Source organism: Drepanopeziza brunnea, assembly GCF_022702325.1.
Source record: "Drepanopeziza brunnea f. sp. 'multigermtubi' strain 214-2 chromosome Unknown ctg12, whole genome shotgun sequence".
Lineage (NCBI taxonomy): Eukaryota > Fungi > Ascomycota > Leotiomycetes > Helotiales > Drepanopezizaceae > Drepanopeziza > Drepanopeziza brunnea.
In genome coordinates, this window is record NW_027094075.1 from 422407 (window position 1) to 441571 (window position 19165).

A 19165-nucleotide genomic window follows, 5' to 3' on the forward strand; every position below is an offset into this window, starting at 1 on the left:
AGATCCAAGGAAGCGCTCTGAATTTATGCTAAAATACGTTTGCCTTTGTGACATTATAAGCAGCGATAGCAATATGGACTTGAGTATCCATATGGAAGAAACGTCTTTAGGTCTTGAAAGGCTCGCGAGGAACCTTTACTACATCTAACCAAAACCATCCACCACCGTACTCAGGTTGCCGTTTGTCGATATTCGTTAGCATCTCTCAGCAAAACGAAGACTATACTCAGTTTGCTTGCAGGTGGATTTCTCCTGTAAGATTCTTATTATTTTACGATCAACTATAAAGTTGACCATTGATTAATTTCGGTATCACCAGGACGGAATGAAAAGTACGAATATATAAGGGTATCAATTGGCCGGCAGGAGTTTTATCTGTTTTGCCGCGATCAGGACTCCTGTCTTAATTAGTCGTCTGAATTGTAGTTAGAGAAAGAGATCTTACGAATAAAATTATTTGCCGTAAGTATCGAGAGACGTGATCTGGTTATCTAGAGTAGGTCCGAAATAAACTTCATTATGATCAGCTTCGTCTTTTGTTAAGAAAAGAAGAGAAGTCTTACCACAATCGCCGGGATTGGAAGAAGGCTCGGAGCAATTGACGATCCCAGCTTCCGTTCATACTTTGGTTTTGGGATTTCGTTCAGCTTGGGGAGCTGCTAGAACGGCCAGGAGACATAAGAGTAATTGCGACGGCGAAAGCGTTGATAAAAATCATCTTGGTGGATTGATAGGAAATAAATTGCTTGCAAAGTTTCTTAGAATGATTAAGAGTGGAAGGGGAATCTAAGAGATTTCAAATACTTATTCGAAAAACTTGAATTGTTGTGGACTTCGATTTATTATTTCGCTCTTTGTTAACAAACTGTAGTTTCGCCTGCCTCGATCTCTTCAGTTCAACGCTGCTTTCTGCAGCGAAAGTTCTCCAAATGGTCAAGTAGGTCACCGCCTTCGTCAGTAGAGGGGGCGATCAGGGTGGTTTTTGGTATACTATCGTCCTTGTAAATAAAGGGCAGGATCCTAAGGGTGGCACGAGCCAAAAAAAAAAAAAAAAAAAAAAAAAAAAAAAAAAAGAGCAAAAGTCTATCCATGCCACCTTTGGGATGCTCCCTTTTATTCATAGGAGGGAATACTCGAAAGTCCGAACCACGGGAGAAGAAGTGGAGTCATCGTGGCGGTAATGTCTCTATTTATGATAAGATCTCAGCTCTCTTGTTGGTTGCTTTCTCTTGTCTACGGAGTAATTGACTTTCTTTTTCCGTGGTTCAGACTTCTAGAAAAACCGAATTCCGTTGTAGTGAAAAGGTCTGCTATCTACTCCGCCGTACTCGCGCGGCCATGAAGTCTCTCCGCTAAGTCGAAGATCTTCGAGCCGCACGGTGCGCCGGAATTCCTTCTCAGTAGAGTCCTGCAACCTATTTTTGGGCGATTTCCGCATTGGCGGACAGACTTCATGGCCGTACGAGTAATAATAACCAAGGCGGCAACGGCACGAATACACTAGAAACAGACACGCTCCGACCACAATCACTTGAATTATGCCTTCTCAACAATTGGGCCCAGCTCAAGCCGTACGAATTTCTGCAAAGTTTGAGCTACAACCCATTCGTAAATTACGAGGGGCAATTCGAAATCGCTCCAAATATGAGCGCACTGGGCTGGGAGCCGTGGGAGGGTGCTAGGCCGAGTATCCTGCAAACTCCATAGAGTTGATCCACGCTGATCTACGAACAGGTATATCCCCATCGACGACGTCCTTAGCTATAGAGAATCGTTCAAGAAGAGTTACACAAAGACGCGGTTTGCGTGCTGGGTCGCATAGAGGAAGATCATGCTCCTCTATATTTGAACAACAAGCCATGCTGCCATCATCAAAGGCCCCGCACATATATACACTGAATCAGTTCCCAGGGCGTTCATCTGAAATTTGGGCTGCATCCTATACATGCGCTGGCTGAGAATCTGGCTCCGAGGATCTTCAAGCGATAGACACTCAGACTTATGTCTGCTTGGGCTGAGCCTTTCCATGCCGCTGCCGCGACGAAAGAATTGATGTATCAAGTCTCGATAGGAAATAGGGTAACATGTAATCGCTATAAGGGTACCTAAGGCTAAGCTTCGGCCAGTGATATCAAGGGCAGGGTTGAAAACGATGGCTCTGTGGGTGCTCAATAAGCGGCGTTAAGAATAGGATCGATCGCCGGGCTCTTTTCGGGCATATTGATGGTCAATGCCCTGTTCACCACTCTTCTTAATAAGAGAGACTGGAAGTACAACCATGAATCCCACAAGGAGGCACAAATCTCTTTCACTTTTGGCAGATGAAGCTGATGCTGCGAGACAGCAGAAGTAAGACGCCCTGGGGCGCAGCAGAAAAGGGAAGAATGGCATGCGGCAAGCCGGTACATTGTAGCTGGGGCTCAAAGCATCCAATGCATCTACAAAAGACGGCTTGGCGCGGCTGAGGTACCTTTGTGCGATCCCATAATAAAAAATTTTCACAGGCCATGCCAGAGCCTTTAAGCAAGGAAAGATCTGGTGTGGGGATTTTCCATTGAATCCAAAGAACAGGAAGAGGAGAGAAAGAAAGAAAAAAACAAAAAAAGAAAGAAAAAACAACAGGAAGTCCAAAGAATTCAAGCTACCAAGGCAAACAAGCAGCGATATAGCCAGAGAACACTTGCAAAGGCAGGAAAGCAGAAAAGCAGAAGCAATCACTCACCAGGATGACACGAACTCCGATCACCGCTCGAGAGTTACTCACTCCCAAGGCATTCCGCCACTCCGCACGCCATCCGTGGACTTGAGCAACGGCAGATACATGAGCAGGAGCGAAAGTCTATCGCAGACAGCGAAGCAGAGCAGCAGCTCATGTCCTGATGTCAATCACCTGTCTCTCGTCTCAACCGTATCCCTCATGGTAGTTGAGTTGAATTGGGTTGTCAGAGTTAAAGCCGAAGTCAAAGTCGAAACCGAAGTCTACTTCAAGTACTTGTCAGTCTGCGAAGGTCGAAGGCCCAAGGGAAGTAAAGAGGTCCGAGTGTACACTAGTGAGTGACGTCACGTTGGTTTTCACTGTACTTGGTGCCGGGTAAAAGTCGGGCCGATTGACTGCTAGCCTGACCTACGGACTTCAGTTGAGGAATACAAACTGAACTGAACTAACTATATAGATCGATAATAGATATACTACGTAGGTACATCTTGAGTGCTATCATACAGAAGAAGTCTAATGAGGTTTATTGCTTTTATTTACTTTTACTGCTACTTTTACTGCAAAATTCCACATTGCTTCCTTTCTCTTCCCCACAATTCGGCAGCAAGCGAATCAATCGCCAAGATCCGGCGGCGGGCGATCATCTTTGAATGTGTCCCGTACTGTAGGGAATCCCCGCTCGTCCATTTGTCTCTCTACCACGTCGGCGCCCGTTCATGATCTTTCACAGACATACCGTATTGCATCTCCATTGCGTCCTCGTCCTCGTCCTCGTCCTCGTTCTCGTCTTCGTCTTCGTCTTCGTCCTGGTGATGCGACCATGTCCGAAGATATCTCTGCCGACCTCATAAGTAGCCCAATCCCGGTCGCCCTTTTTCCACAGGATAGGGACGGGTCTGACCAGGCAAGCCTACTACCGGTAGTCTCTACTTCGAACATGAATCAAGGTCTAGAACCCCTGTCGCCTTTATGTGAAAGCCAAAATCTGCCGACACCGATACCGACACCGACACCGTCACCGTCACCGTTATTTTCATTATCGCCTTCATCGTCGCCTTTACCGTCGCCCTTGCCGTCGCCCTCATCCTTCGCTGCTGTCAGATCATCTCCAAGTCATCCTCATTCCCACGATGCTAAGAGCATCGTACAGAACGGTGTAGCTGCATCTACATCTCCGCCGGCTGTCCCGGCTTCCAGCTGCACTTCAACGCTTCCGGTGGATGGAGTGAGCCCAAAGAATCATTATACAGGTATGAGCGTCCAATTAAAGCCTGGGAATACCGGAAGTGGTGGCTCTAAATTCCAGATGGGGACTGACTTACAAACAGTCGCGCCACCCTCCCAGATCACTTTAGGGAGTCCTCCTGATATCCTTTCATCGCAACCCCCCCTCTCAAATACCTCAGCGACTACCCCGAATCCCGCATCTCAATCAACGCCAAAGCCTACATCTGATTCATCGGCTACGGGTGCAGTTATGCCTGTACCTAACACCGACGAGAGCGAACCATTACGAGACGACGCTATGAGAGGCAGGGCGAAGGCGGCTTTCGACGAAGCTGTGAAAAACAGCAGGGCCAAGGCCATACTAGAGGCGAGAGAAGCACATCGCAGGCGTAACTATGCCTCCACGAGCGCCCTCACCGACTACGAAGCAGACCTTACAGGCAAGGATCGCGCGAAGCAAAAGGAAGCGGTCAAGAGATACCTGGGTGAAAAAGTCAAGAATGATTGGAGCTGGGAGTGGCCACGGCCAGAACCATCGCCCGTAGGATCGGTTGAGCCTCCTGTGAAGCAGCCTGAGCCCGAGCAGTCATCAGAACCTCCAGAAGCCGAAGTAGCAGACGAGGTTGATCTACTGGAGAGTAATTTCGTCGAGGATCATTCTGAACACTCCCAAGGAGAATGGAAAGAAAGAGACGAGTGGTTGAGCAATGCCAGTGACGAAGATGACCTGAAGGTGCCCGCTCCAAGAAATACAGCCTCAAGCCACGATACGCCTACACCGACAAGCAAGAATAGTCCCACACCTCCAATCAGTGTAGAATCCGTGGGAGAAACGACCAACAACGCTCGAGAAGAGCGAAAGTGTCGGCGGAAGAAGCGTCTAGCGGACGAGTTGATCTGGAATGATGGGTTGAGATGCTTTGTTGCTCGGCGAGATAACTGGACTGGTGCAAGGAAGGTCAAAAGGCAGTCGTCTGCATTCCCTCCAGCCAAGAAGACTCCCACGAGAGGCTCTCTGTCTAGTGCGGATCGGCTTGACTCTGATGCAGCCGATCTAGAAGACGATGATACTTTATGGGAAGACGATGTTGAGGTCCCCATCGCGCCTCCCATTCTTCCTCCTGAAAATGCCATGCGAGCATCCATCCTCCCTTCGGCGTACAACACCATCTACGACAAGGTGGTCGTCCAAGCTCTCTCGCCTAGCTGTCCCATGAACCTGAAGGATGTCACCAGGAGCTGTGTTCAGGGGTGGAAGCGTGACGGGGAATGGCCACCTGAAGCCAGCGTGCCCGACACCTTGAGGAAGAAGGCTAGGAAGTTGAGCGTGGCGAGCATCTTGGGGCTCAATGAAAGGGAGAGGGCTGCCGCTTCCGCTCCCAAGGAAGAACGGGACGCGAAGAACCGGACCCACGACAAAGATGACAAGGATGGGAAGGGTGGCAGTATCCGGAATAGCCTTCAGAAGATGCTGCATTTGGGCAAGCGAGGGGCTTGAGATTTTGACTCCACTGGCGCTACTCGGTATGGATCGGCGATTAGGCGTGCAAAAATGAACAGTACTGGGTAACGGGTTGGATTGATGACTGTACTATAAAGATGGGCGGACGGGAGGAGAGTAGGAATTATGGCGCATACATGACGACGAGCTCGGCGTTTGTTTGGAACCTTTTGATCCGGTCATCGTGTTATGCGAGCCTGGTGTTCTGGATTTGAGGTCGGTTGGTCGGTCAATTGGTCAGAAGGCCAACGTCAATATAGTATTGTAGGGATGGCTTCGTGATACCTTGTATGAATTGATATTCTTTCTTCACGTTGTTCCTCTCCTATTCCTTTTCGTTTCCCTGTTCCTCTTCCTATTCCTACTCCCCATCCCTCTCTCTCTCTCTCTCTCTCTCTCTCTCTCTCTCTCTCTCTCTCTCTCCCTCTCCCTCAAAAGAATCTACGCCCCTCCCTACCTCCCTCCCTCCCTCTATCGTTCAGTCTCCATCCAATCTCACCTCGTCTCATCTCATCTCCCCCCGTCCTCGAATCCTTGTTTTGAAAACTCCTTCCTCATCATCATCATCATCATCATCACCAAATGATCACTCCCCCAGGAGAAATTTGGGCTAGGCTGTACGTCATCCTTCTTTTTCCCCCTTTTTGTCCCCCTTACTTTTCTTTTCTTTTTTTCTCCTTTCTCTCGTCGTGGGAACAGAGGCGGGAGGGCGAGCTTGGTTGGTTGGTTGGTCATTAGGTAAGTAGGCGAGCATTCGCGAGCCAGGTCATCGAACGGATGTTACAAGTTCGGAAAGTTATAATTTTTTTTTTTTTTTTTTTTTTTTTTTTTTTTTTTGGTGAGGTGTCGTATCTTTTTCCACTGTGTGTGCTTTTCTTGTTTTTTTGATGATGAGCTGCGCCGGTGCTGGCGCTGGGCTGGGCTGGGCTCGTCGACTAAGGCCCGATTTAGTTCGCGTTTTTTTTTTTTTTTTTTTTTTTTTTTTTTTTTTTTCTGGGACGCTTACACCCTCTCTCTCGCGCGCGCGCGCGCGCGCGTTCCTGTCGGATCCTCGGGCTTAGTAAAGGGGGAGACTTGGAGAGAGAGAGAGAGAGAGAGATACAAGAAGCGCGTAGAGTCCTTGACATTGGAGAAAGGGGAGAAATACCACCGCTCATGGGAGGAATACCCTGATCCCGTAGTCATACTCACCACGATGTTGGAATCTGCGCCATGGGTGTCGGCAGGCAGGCAGTCTTGGGAGCTAGCTCACGATTCGGATTGGCTGGCTGGCGCCTGGTCTGTGAGTTCTGGTTATTGAAGTGGGTGATTGTCACTTCGCTCTCGCTCTTCTCGAGCTTGTTCTAAAGCCTCTAATCGAACTTCCTGTACAGCACGCCGGAATCAGAAGTTTCCCCCGGAAGGTTTTGAGCGAATCGTGTGAAAATTTCCCAGGATTCTAAGAGGCTAGGAACGATAAGAATGGAAGATTCTAGGGTTCCCCATCACTTAAAAGCTCTCGAATCTTCGTCTCCCGGGTTCGAATTGCGACCTCCTACTATTGTACTTTGCACCGCCGGAGCATCCTTTTGGGCCATCCGCTGCGGCAGTGAGCTTCTAATCGCAGTGTTACAGTTCGGCATAGTCTGATTCGTAGTGGGCCGAGGCTCTGCATTGTACTGAGCTATCTGAGGTATATGCCGGGCCTAGAATTGCGAGATCTCAGTCGGATTGCCCACAATAACTGGTACATTAGTTTGGAGATTCTCTTGGTCCTGGTGCGGGTTCTGTTGAGGAGTACCTACTCGTAAGTCAGTATCTTACTTTCTGAATGTCCCAGGTGTCGAGAGAGTTCACCTCCATCAGCCCATCCATAACGCGCACGGAAAGCGGTAGCTCTTGAGAACTTCTTCATTCTGCTCTATACATACCAACACTGGTCCCCTTAGGGCCGGCATCAAAGTGCACAGCGTCCACGAGATAATCCGTCCTCCCGCCCATAACTAGGTCGAGTATCATCCAAGATTCATGGGCCACCAATGGCTAGTACTCACCTTAGAGCTCTTTTTCGAATTCTTCGGGCTACTAGGAGCGGAGAGCAAATGATCGATCTGTTGGAGAGGACTGGACTTACTGCATCGCCATTCGGGTAGTGGGCTGCAATGGTCGGCCTACGCTCAGAATAGAGCGAGCCACTGTGCAAGAAACATGATATAATGCTGATGTGGATTCATAATTGCTGGGTAGGAATACCGCAAGTAAAGTCTGGTTGGTGTAAGATATCGATGGTTGTCGATATAATGTATATATATATTATATACATATATATCCTTCAGCTATGTTATGTGTTTGTTCGCTTAACATCTATGCGATCGTAGTAAGTGGCAGACGGAACTCAGTAGGGAATTGCGTTCGTTGGAAGGGCATTTCCACCTGAAGTTGTTATATGATGATGCTCCTCGGGCACTCTGGGGTTGGAGCTGAGGGTTGGTTCGCCGTCTCATCCTCCTCCAGCCTTCATGTAGTTCGACGAAACAGAAACATAATCATGCTGCAATGTGAAGAGTATATTGAGAAACGATAAAGGATATAAGTAATATAGAGTACGCAACGCTGCGAAGGCTACCGGTATATAATCTGGAAGGAGGAGAGGGTTGTAGTTCAATAAACGAGGTCAACACATAACAGTGGATCCGGGATTGAGGAACATCAACTCTGATGTCCCCGTCGCCCCGAATCACAGCAACAACAAACGATCATCCACAACGATCAATCTGTGAATAGCTTCACTTTTTGGAATTCAGGATAGACAACATCGTCAATCGTTGCTGCCAGGTACTACCGGTAGTACCAGTCCCGAGTACGTACGGAGTATTTCGTCACCGCGCCCGCCGAAACTCTCCCTCGGCCCTTCGCGCTCTCGCTCGTACCCCTCGATGACCAAAGCGTTCTTCTAAGCATCAACAAAGTACGGAGCAAAGTATGTGAGACTCGGCATCAGCTTTGTTACAGTATGCGTTTGGCACTTTGCACAAACCCCCAACTATGTCGTCGGCGTCGCAGCCCCTCAGGACAGGGCCACCTCAGCACCAACACCAAAACCAACGAGCTCCAGGCAGTTTTTCACCAATGTCTCAGCCCCTAATTTCGCGGCCAGCTCTACGACGGGTCGAGTCGAGCGACGGCGAAGACGACGACGACAACGACGAGAAGCTGGTGCCCGTCGTCAAGTCGCGGAATGGCTCAGTAACACAGCAGCATGCGTCGACGGCAGGTCTCTCTCAGCGCCCATTCTACTCCTCCTCCCCTGCGACATCGAGTACCACCAGTCTCCAGAACTTTTCGCGCCCAACCATCAACACTGCTCTGGGCCTTCAGTCCTCTAGGAATGCGTCGCCTTTGAGCGCTGTATCGAAATCTGCGACGTCCGATTTCTACCGTGGTCACAGCAGGAAGCATTCCCAGACCCAGGGCTCTTTCGAGCCTTACCTCCCCACAGCTGCCCATTCGAATATTGGGAACATGGCAAATCACAACAACGTGCTCAGCGCGTCTCAGATTGCTGCGCAGGCAGCTATGCAACAGCAGGCACATAACAGGCAAAGGTCCCAGACCGTCCCTACTCCCATGCAAGAGGGATTGAATGTACCGCAAACTCGCAGACCTTCCAGAGCAGGACCTACCAGCCCGCCCACCTTGAGCTTGACAGAAGCTTCAGGACCTAGGGAACAGAGCTTTGGAGGTCAGATATACCAGAACGGTCTACTCGGGGGATCCCATGGGAATGCTGCCCAGACCGCTGCCAACCTAGTGTTCCCCAAATCTCCCGGCGCTCCTCCCAGTCTACCAGCCACTACGGACCATGACCCATATGCGGTGCATCGTGCGCAGCAGGAGAAGCCTCTGAAGACCGAGAAGTCCAAGGTAAAACTATTTTCGAGGCCAGCGAAGATAGGAATAAGTAAGGATAAGGAAGCCAAAGCCGGTGCCTTGCCCAGCCCAAGTAAGATGGCATCCAGCCTGGCGTCTCTCCAGAGAAAGAATTTCAGTACCAACAGTTTGGTAGATCCCTCGTCGAGCGCTGCCAGTATATACAGTATGGCCAACTCTTCCACAGCGACGATACGAGCGGTCGAGTCCCAAGCACCGGAAAAAGAAAAAGATAAGGAGAAACACAAGCACCATTTCTTATCCAGACAGAAGCACAAGTTGAGCAGTAAGGATGACCATAGCTTGAATTTGTCTTCCTCGGCCAGCAATTCGAGACCAGTTGATCCTAGTGCCCCGAGTAGCATTTACAATTTCAATATTCCACCGAGTCCAGGACCTACAACCACCAGTTTCGCGAAGAGTATGAGTGGGCTGGACTTGTGGCATGGTGGTAGGGCGTTGAGAGAGAAGAAGAAGGAAGAGAAGTCCGATGCATTACGCGAAGGTGAGCTTTCTTACCAAATTAGCAACGAGTGGCCAGGACCTTCGAGTTTAGGATCCGTCGGGGCAGCGTCACTTGTTGGGTCCATGGCTGGAAGTCATGCCTACCCGTCAAGCGTTTATGGCCTCGACCCAGATTTAGGCAGCAAATCTGGATTGTTAAATCTCGGCCCTGACGATGCTTGGCCATACCTAAAGGCCAAGCTACTGATCATATTTGAGGGAGAGGATTTAAGGTTACCTGTAGAGGATTTCAACCGGCTTGTAACGTACGTCTCTTTTCCCCTTTCAGATTGCTCATACTTACAGCTTTAGTATCAATCTTCAGCGCTGCATACAGAAGCGAGCCCCAAATATGATAGTTGAAGATCTCCGAGATCTACTCGCAACAGGATTTGGTTCCCTAGACTTCACACTTCGGCGCACGCCCGACGACCGCCTCATCTCGCATTTAGTAGAAATGTGGATGTTCACATTTACCTCCGTGCTTCCCTACATGCAAGCGGTCTTCCTCCCCTTGGACCTCGAATTCTCCGGCCAAGGCCCACTCATGAACCCCGAACAAGCGCGCGACTTCTGGGGTGCCCTCTCCTCTCCTAACATACCCGCCTCGCAAGGACTGGAAGTCCGCCGCATAGTCTTAGCCGCCTACCGCGACACCGTTATCCTTCCCCGCTTTGATACCCTTAAAACAATCTTCTCCCGCCTCTCCCTCGAATCAATCTCCTTCTCTATCCCCACTACCGATAACCTCTCCACATCCCCTGATTCCTCCGGGAGGCGACCGTCTACAGCTATATCACTTGACCCAGCCCACGCCTCCTACGGCTCTCAAACTACCACTTTACTAGGCGGTGGCTCCTCCGGTGACGGCAGCGGTAGTCGCAGTCGCGCCATCTCAAATGTATCCTACGGCTCTGAAACTTCAGGGCTGGGATTAACGAATTTGCCTCCCCCGCCAGCGAGACCATTCACGCCATCTTCTACTCACCCTTCGCATCCACTTAATCGCGGACAGAGAGATAAGACGGTGGAGGATAGCAGTAAGCAGTTGACCGAGACGGTAGGCAGGATGCTCCAGTGCATGAGCGTGCTCATGAGTGTGGGTGTGGGAGGGGGGGGTGATGAGGATAGTCAGCGGAAAATGGAGGAGTTGACTCGGGGGCTTAAGTTGAATTGGCTTGGAAGGGGCAGGATGGGGAGAAATCGGAGAGGATTGGTAGGCGCGAAGGTGCCGGGAATGGTGGGCAAGGATATCAGCGTGATTTGATTTGAATGGTATTCAAGGGTCGTTATTGGCGGGCAAAATCTGGAACGTTGGGAGTTCGGAACGCCCTATGGATGGGACAGAAGACGGCTCTAGAGCTGGGCACAAAGAAACGAAGGGATACCATGGACGAGAAGGGATGACTGTATGATTGTATGGGTGTTGTTTGCATACCAAACGAAAAGAAAGAAACGGAAGCAGAAGCGCTGCTGGGTAATGATGTGATGATAAATAGCGAGCCTTTCTTTTCAAGCCAAACCTCCCGATTTCATCAAACAAGAACCCTACCCTAATATCACAAGACGATTCTCCTTCCTTTACATTGCAGGGATTTCCGAGACGTTCAATACCTACCTATATCGAGCCCAGGCTTGTGAAGCCAACTAAATGTGATTTTGATTCCTGGGTTGAAAAGTGCACACACACACACACACATATATATATATGTGAGTGTGTATACGAAGATTCCATCTCAATTGCAGTAATATAGTGTACTATACTACAGTATGTGTACCATTCCACCTAGGTATCAATCGGTACCACACACAGCCACACACCATCGAGATGGCGATCGAGGAATTCACAGATCATATATCTTAGGGTACTTGTTTACTTACCCTGCCGCCGCCACCTTATAGAGAGAGCGAGAGTTTCTCATCTCATCTCATCTCATCTCATCTGAATTATGGACGGTCTACATGCCTGGCTAGTAAGTTAATTAGTCATTACTAATTTATCAAAAAAATAAGAGGGAGAGGAAGAAAGAAAGAAAGAAAGAAAGAGAGAAAGAAACTTGCGTGTGTATGGACTCGACGACGACGACGACGACGACGTGGTTCTCATATCATGTGATATATATACAAAGGCCAACCAATTATATCAATCAGACTGATTGAATCACTGGCTGGATCACCGGCTGAAGTACTGAATAACTGGCCGGATGAAAGACTGGCTGAACAGCTGAATCACTGGCTGGCTAGCTGGATGCCATGTAAAGGCTATAAATATTAACAATACGCTGCACGCAGTATGTGTACCCGAGAATATATCTCGGATGCCTTGAAGGAGACAGATACAAACACATTTGAGGCAGATAGAGATAGGTAGGTAAAGATAGGGAGTAATCAAGTGGATAGATCTTCTGTGGCTTGACTCGTTTGTCAATCAGTATAATTTGCGGAAGAAGGAGCAAAAAAACGGAGCGTCGGCATTCATAGCTGAAGTCCGATATGTGTCTCAAGATTCATTCCATTTATGATAGAAGGTTATGATATAATAGGTAAGAATGCGAAAGGCAGGAGAGGGGGGGGATGTTATGCACTGCCGGGGTGTTATGCACTGCCTGGTGTCTATCTTTCCATCTTCAATTCCTCAAGTGAATAATAGCTCCCTGATAAACTCATATCCACAGCTGTTTTTTCAGAAAATACTTATTTTTTTCTCCGATCCATTCAAGTGCTCGCACACTCATGACACCGTCTTCTTCCCTTCCATTCATCCCTTACCACCGTCACTCCAGCAGCCAACCAGCCATCCCTCGAAACTCCACAACTCCCCCATACCCGTTCCAGCCCCAATATCGCACGGGGGGTATAGCACCGAAAAGCAGATATCCTTCCAGGACATATTGTTCCTCAAAAAGACCTGAACACCAGGTAATAAACAACAGGCAGTATGGTACATGATTAACGCCCACTTGGTGGCCTCCCAGTACTAATAAATATGCAACAAGACAATACTTATGGAGAAGCAGAATTCGAATGTACCTAGGGTAGCGCGCCATATGAACCTGGGAATGTTTTATGTGATGCGAGTCGATTGTCCGGATTGAGATGAACAATGTGGGGTCAAGATCGCGAGGGCCGTTCTCAAGCCGGATTCCCTTTTTGTCTCTTCCCACCAATCCTCGGACTCGGTTTAACGGCCGTCTTCGACACGCTGTTGACTTGCTGCTGCTGGTCTTCTTCCGGCTTCACGGTACTCGGCCTTCTACGTTTGTTGGTGTTAGGACTGGTGTTTGCGCTAGGCACGCTGGAACTAGTACCGTGCTGGCTTTGCTGGAGTTGCATACCGGGAGCCTGAGCTGGACTTTCATGTGGCCGCGGGGAGCCATCAATGCCCAGATGAGACGGGGCAGGCGAGTTGCCGACGAAGTTACCCATTCCCGGCGTTCGGGGCCCGGTGGAGTTCGGTTGCTGCCCATTGGCTCCGTTCGTCGCGACAGTGGACACGTATTGATCGAGAGCGCCGTATGGCTCCATCGTTGGATGTTGGTGAGAGTAGTTGAACAATGGATTCATCATGCCCAAAACTTCAGCAAGCTTCACAGGTTAGGTAAGATCAGACGAGCGTAGGGAGTAGACTTACCTCAAGATATCGGAATACTGCAGGGGTGATTCCCATACTTGGCTTGACCTTGGAAAGAGGCAGATCAATCTCAGGGGGAGGTTGAGGGGGTGATTTCATCGCCTTTTGCTTCTTCTTGTTCATTTCAGGTGACTGCTTGCCATCAGGTGGAGAGTTGACTTTGTGCCATTCTTTCTGCCACTCGTGCAAAGGTCTAGCAGCGTTAAGAATCTGGGTTCTGGGAATGTACTCCTCATGACTGTTCGTCACAAACTCAAGTAGCTCAATCTTTTGATCTGCATCGAAGTGTGCTTTTAGGGTGCCATTTGCGACCAACTTGTAGATATTAGCCACGTTCGACATCACCTCTAGATCTGGACTTACCTGAGATCCGTTGTCGAACCAGTACACGAAGCTCGACTTCTCGCAAGATATGTAATGCCCGTTGTGCAGTTCTCTCTCGAAGCCTCGTTCCATGACCATTTGCATGTTCTTGATACCACTCTCAAAATGCGTGTGAAAATATCTCGCCAATGCCGGAAACGTGATTTCGTATTGTTTGTTTGAGTTTTCATCTACGAGCCAGACGGAATGTCGTAACACTCCTTTCGGAGAAAAGAACTGATTGACGAAGTCCAACCAGTAATTCAAATCATCATTTTGTTTTGATCCCTGCGCATCGAGTCGTTGAGTTCCATCGGCCATGTAGTTTGAAAGTGGTTTAGATCTTACCCCGAAGTTGCTTAGACGGTCGCTAAACTGAATCAATTTTATTATGCATTGACTCTTCATCTTCTCTCCCTGCCTTTGTTGCTGTTGTAACATGGCTGCGGCTGCTGCTTGCTGCTGCTGTTGCTGCATGCTCGCTTGATGCTGTTGGTGGGGAGCCTGTTGGTTCTGCTGGGTTTGTGGCTGAGGATTTGGCTGAGGCTGCTGGATTTGGGCCTGCGCCTGAGCCTGAGGTTGACCTTGGTTTTGCTGGGCGGCGGCGGCAGCCTGGGCTTGTTGGTGGGCTTGCTGCATCATGGCAGTCTGGGCTTGAGCATTTTGTGCTTGTTGGGGGTTCATCGGGGGCTGGCCTGGATTGTTTCCAGCCTGGGCGACTTGGGCCATCTGCAACTGCTGGGCCAAAAGGAGCTGCTGCTGATGCTGAGCTCGTTAGTTCAAAGGATGGGACAAAAGCTTAGGTAAATTCATCTCACATGGTGCTGAGCTTGAGCATGTTGCTGCTGCTGCATGCTATCGACCTGTTGCTGTTGTTGCTGAAGATGTTGTGGCAGATTGACCGGGCGAGCCATGGGGTTCCCTCGCATCGCTTGATACTGTGCCTGGGACATTTGGCCACCCATCCCATTCGGCATCATCGGTACCACGCCGTTGTATTGTTGAGCAAGCATAGCTTGACGATGTTGCTGCTGCTGCTGTTGCTGCTGCTGGCGCATCAGTTGTTGCTGTAATGACGGGTTGTCTATATTAGAGGTGTGGTCAGCTTCGGTCGTCCATGCCCCAATGAACGAGAGGTCTACCGCGAGCGCCGCAAGCCGAGACTACTTACACATTTGCTGCTGCATGAATTGCGCCTGTTGGGAATTCGGATTGAGATGGTGTAGAGCGTGTTGGTTTGGTCCTCCAGCTCCAGGAGGCATGCCACCCATCATGGCTCCTCCTTGACTAACTTGTGGTCCTGGGCCAGAGACCCCCATTGGCATCTGCTGCATGCCAGGGCCTGGTTGTCCGTGCTGGTTCGGATTATGTTGCACGCCCATGGGATGGCCTTGCGCCATGCCTGGATGTTGTTGCATTCCGCCGGGGTGCGCTGAGTATGCTTGGGACATAGACATATTGCTTATCATGTTGCTGGACTATCCACGATGTAGAACTCGCAATACACCAATCTAACAGCCTATCCAAACATGCGCCTTGACGCTCGAGTTCCACCTCCACCCGCTTCCTGGTTGAGGTCACGTCTCCGCGATCGGGGCTAACTGAAAGGTTGTACTGCGAAATGGGCAATTCCGATCTCGACGTCGGCTGAAGATGGTCGGGGCTGGCAGATGCAGATTTGTCGCGATCAGATGCCGGCTAAATCGCGCGGGAGGCAGGAACTTCAGTCTCAAGCGTCGAGAAGTTTGCTGGTCCGAGAAGCGGTCGTACGACTCTGCAGGTGTGTCCACGATGGGAGTTGTGGCCAGTAGATACCACGGTTCTACGAGGATCGTCGTCTAAACTTCCAGCTGTCAAGAACCGTACCCTGACGCAAAGCCCTACGGTTGATCAATGAGCAGGGAGGTAATTAGCGACCGCGACCACGACCACGATCACGACCGCGACCACGACCGGTAGTTGTTTGCCACGCGCACGGCGGTTGGGGCGACTCGAGGGCGAGAGCGTGTCGTTCGTTGTCGTCGTCGCTACCGTTGTCTTGTCTTTCCGCAAAATACGTGCGGATCCTAGATCGAGGTGATTCGAATCGGAGGCCCTGGTCTGGTCCGGTCTGGTCTGGGGTTTGGAAGAGAAGCAAGAGCGCGGTGGGTCGGTAGAGTCGGTAGAGGGGAAAAAAGAGCGATGCGAGCAGCCAAACGGAATACAGTGCGTGCAATTGGGCGATGCGATGCGATATCCAAGGAGCTACGAGACTGGAAATGAGGGCATTCCAAAACCAAGTCAACGTTCAAGTCCGCACCGCAGCTGAGGTTCGGATAAAGTAAGTAAGAGGCTTTGACGGGACGGGGGGTGGGGGACGGGCGTTCCAAAATCTACGGCAGACGTTAGCGGGGATAGAGCCGAAAGATCACCAGAGCTAAATCACGGGACTGGAATTGGAAGTCACTAGAAGAGTCGTCTGACCTATATCATCGACCAGACGCATATCTAATTAAAGAGACTGTTTGATACCTCAGCGTCATTCGGAGTCCGTGTTGTGGACGAATAAAGTGAAGATAGATACTCGATATGTGTCACGTGATATGAGCTTTGCATACATCACGTTTCACAGGAAGGAACTCGAGATGGAGTTTAACAAGTAAATTTCACGGAGCATTGCACACTCAACACAGATACAATCGACAATATCATCTCTGATCACCCCTCTGCACCATGGCACCACTCTACGCCGCGTTCGATACGAACCATTCTGGCCATTTTCAGGTCTCCTCTGTCCATTCGCTGTACTATGAAGACTGTGGAAAGCCTGACGGCGTCCCTATCCTCTATCTCCACGGTGGGCCAGGTGGAGGCATAGATGATGGTGACAGGTAAGTCACATTGTCTCGCCTCATAACATTCCCCCTCCCCCCCAAACTTACACCCTCTCAGACGCTACTTCGACCCATCCCACTACAGGAGCATCCTCTTTGACCAGCGCGGCTCGGGAAAGTCCACGCCCTCGGCTTCACTAGAGGATAACACTACCTGGGATCTCGTAGAGGACATTGAGAAGCTGCGTGAGCATCTCCATGTCGACAAATGGATTGTCTTTGGTGGCTCTTGGGGCTCGACTCTCTCGCTTGCTTATGCCCAAAAACACACTGAACGGTGTCTGGGCTTGATCCTGCGCGGGATATTCACTCTCAGGAGGAGCGAGCTGGAATGGTTTTACCAGAGTGGCGCGGACATGCTATTTCCTGACTACTTCGAGCATTACAAAGCCATGATTCCTGAGTCTGAGAGAGGTGACATGATGGCGGCTTATTATAAGAGACTGACTGGGAGCGAGGAGCAGGAGAGGCTCAGATGGTATGTTGTTACCTGATTTAACTCCAGATTCTGTCATCGCGCTCAAAATACTTTGCTGACCGAGTATATCTAGTGCTTCCGCTTGGAGTACATGGGAAAACGCGACGAGCAAGCTGATTGTCGACCAAGCGTACATCGCCCGCGGCGATGATCCAAAGTGGGCACTCGCATTTGCAAGGATAGAAAGCCATTTCTTCGTCAATGGTGGCTGGATGGAAGATGGGCAGCTGATTAAAAACGCGCACAAGATCAAGCATCTTCCGATCTCTATCACGCAGGGCCGCTACGATGTCGTATGTCCCGCCAAGACGAGCTGGGAGCTCTATCAAGCTCTTGGAGGCAAGGAAAATGCAAATGTGGACTATAAGATTGTCGGCGACAGTGGGCACAGTGCACATGAGAAGTCAATAGAAGAGGCTTTGGTGGATGCTGCTGACAGGTTCAAGTCGCTGAAAGCATAGGAAGGTAGGTATCGGATGTGGATCTGACTTTGTAGGTATTCGCTCGATAAACACAATGTCATCCAATATTCTCACCCATGAATACATATCGAAAGCATAATTTTCCAAGGGACCTTACCAGGACTTAAACCAATCACCTTATAAGAATCCAGCCTTGAAAAGTATCTTTAGTTCGGTATTCAGTCTGTGCAATTGAGTTGACAGGGCTTAAAGCCATTCAGAAACCACCGCTCTACGATTTATGGAGCTAAACTGGGTCCGACATTCAAACATAGGGGGGAGTTTCTATATTCGAATGATATTATTACCAAGATCTTGAGACGGTTTCTCCCGTTGTTTCGTGGTATCATCAAAGACATCAAATCCAGTTGAGAAGCACAGCTTATCTTAAAGATGCAAAGAAATAAAAATTTCACTGAAAACGCATATGAAATAAGGTGATGTAATATGCAGCTACATAAGCATAGGTCATGTGACTCTGCTAGGGAACAACCTTTTTCCGCGCCGGGCGGCCGACGCTAAGAATTTTTCCTAGTACTTAAACGTCTCCTCGATCCTAAGTTCTTTTTTTCACAAACAAGTCTTTAAACTACTTTCAAACCAACAACTCCGACTTCTCTGCATCGTGCGACATGCGCCTGAACCTTCTGATAATGGTAAGCTTCAGCTCTATCTCTTCCGCGCTCACCCGATCTTCTATGATGATAACCACCACTACTTCTTTCTCCAACTTAATCGCCAATGATGAAGCCTCTGCATTCGGGCTCCGCATTCGTGAGGAGTTTGTTACTTGCCAGTACACCTTGTCTGAGTTTGATCGTCATCATTACGTCGACAGAAACCTAAGCGTGGTACTTTGCTAACCTTGCAAAGAGATTCTAGGATCAGATCCTACCCTCACAAAGCCTCCTCGAGCTCACCTTTTATCACGCTCGCAGGAATAAAAAGTGCCAACATGAATCCGCGACGGGCACATCATTGCTATACCATGTCCAGCATTCCACTTACATATAGGGACCTCGTCTCACCTTTCGCCTTTCTCCAAAGGTCAGTCGAGAATTTCATACTGTCTCCCTCCCACACCGCTCTAATGATGAAACACAACCACATTCGCAGTTTTCACTCGAGCTTCACATAGAACCTTTTTGAGAAGCATATGAGGGCACAATCTTCCTTGGATGTCTGACTGAGCTATTTTATCAACTTTTGCAGCATGGATTCCACCACTTGCATGCGCTTTGCTGACTTGAATCAAACCCAGGACTATCACAAATTCTGCGCATCGCTGGCGCCGAGATGTTCGGAGGGTTTCGGATACCACATTGTGCATCTTGTATTATCTACAGTCTTTCCACTTCATTCAATACAACTAATTCCACCTGAAAGTTAGCCCTGTAGACGTGTCTCCAGCACCTGTGACCCTGACCCCATAACAATGATGTTACGATAGAGTAGCCTATGGTAACCTGAAATTGATGCTGAGCTTCCGTAAAATCGGATTC

At 49.4% G+C, this 19165-nt stretch overlaps 4 protein-coding genes across 5 annotated transcripts; 3 read left to right on the top strand and 1 right to left on the bottom strand.

The window, feature by feature from the left end:
* Window positions 1–3846: 3846 nt before the first annotated feature.
* On the top strand, window positions 3847–5441 carry L3040_006896 (uncharacterized protein; the record flags this gene model as incomplete). Its single annotated transcript, XM_066156076.1, has 3 exons — window positions 3847–3860; window positions 3914–3966; window positions 4045–5441. 3 exons carry the CDS (start codon window positions 3847–3849, stop codon window positions 5439–5441), a joined length of 1464 nt encoding a protein of 487 aa, XP_066010893.1.
* A 3027-nt stretch (window positions 5442–8468) lies between these two features.
* Window positions 8469–11124, top strand: L3040_006897 (uncharacterized protein; the record flags this gene model as incomplete). The annotated part of the gene is made up of 3 exons (XM_007296803.2): window positions 8469–9426; window positions 9490–10123; window positions 10170–11124. 3 exons carry the CDS (start codon window positions 8469–8471, stop codon window positions 11122–11124), a joined length of 2547 nt encoding a protein of 848 aa, XP_007296865.2.
* A 1969-nt stretch (window positions 11125–13093) lies between these two features.
* Window positions 13094–15308, bottom strand: L3040_006898 (uncharacterized protein; the record flags this gene model as incomplete). 2 transcript variants are annotated; one of them, XM_066156077.1, is made up of 7 exons in its annotated part: window positions 13094–13110; window positions 13193–13442; window positions 13489–13803; window positions 13852–14139; window positions 14200–14610; window positions 14670–14935; window positions 15023–15308. In XM_066156077.1, 7 exons carry the CDS (start codon window positions 15306–15308, stop codon window positions 13094–13096), a joined length of 1833 nt encoding a protein of 610 aa, XP_066010894.1. The 2 variants fall into 2 exon arrangements, with proteins under 2 accessions (XP_066010894.1, XP_066010895.1); XM_066156078.1 differs by having other exon boundaries at window positions 14200–14616.
* A 1255-nt stretch (window positions 15309–16563) lies between these two features.
* Window positions 16564–17663, top strand: L3040_006899 (uncharacterized protein; the record flags this gene model as incomplete). Its single annotated transcript, XM_007296805.2, has 3 exons — window positions 16564–16721; window positions 16783–17202; window positions 17276–17663. The coding sequence occupies 3 exons, from the start codon at window positions 16564–16566 to the stop codon at window positions 17661–17663; spliced, it is 966 nt and encodes a 321-aa protein (XP_007296867.2).
* Between the last annotated feature and the right edge of the window lie 1502 nt (window positions 17664–19165).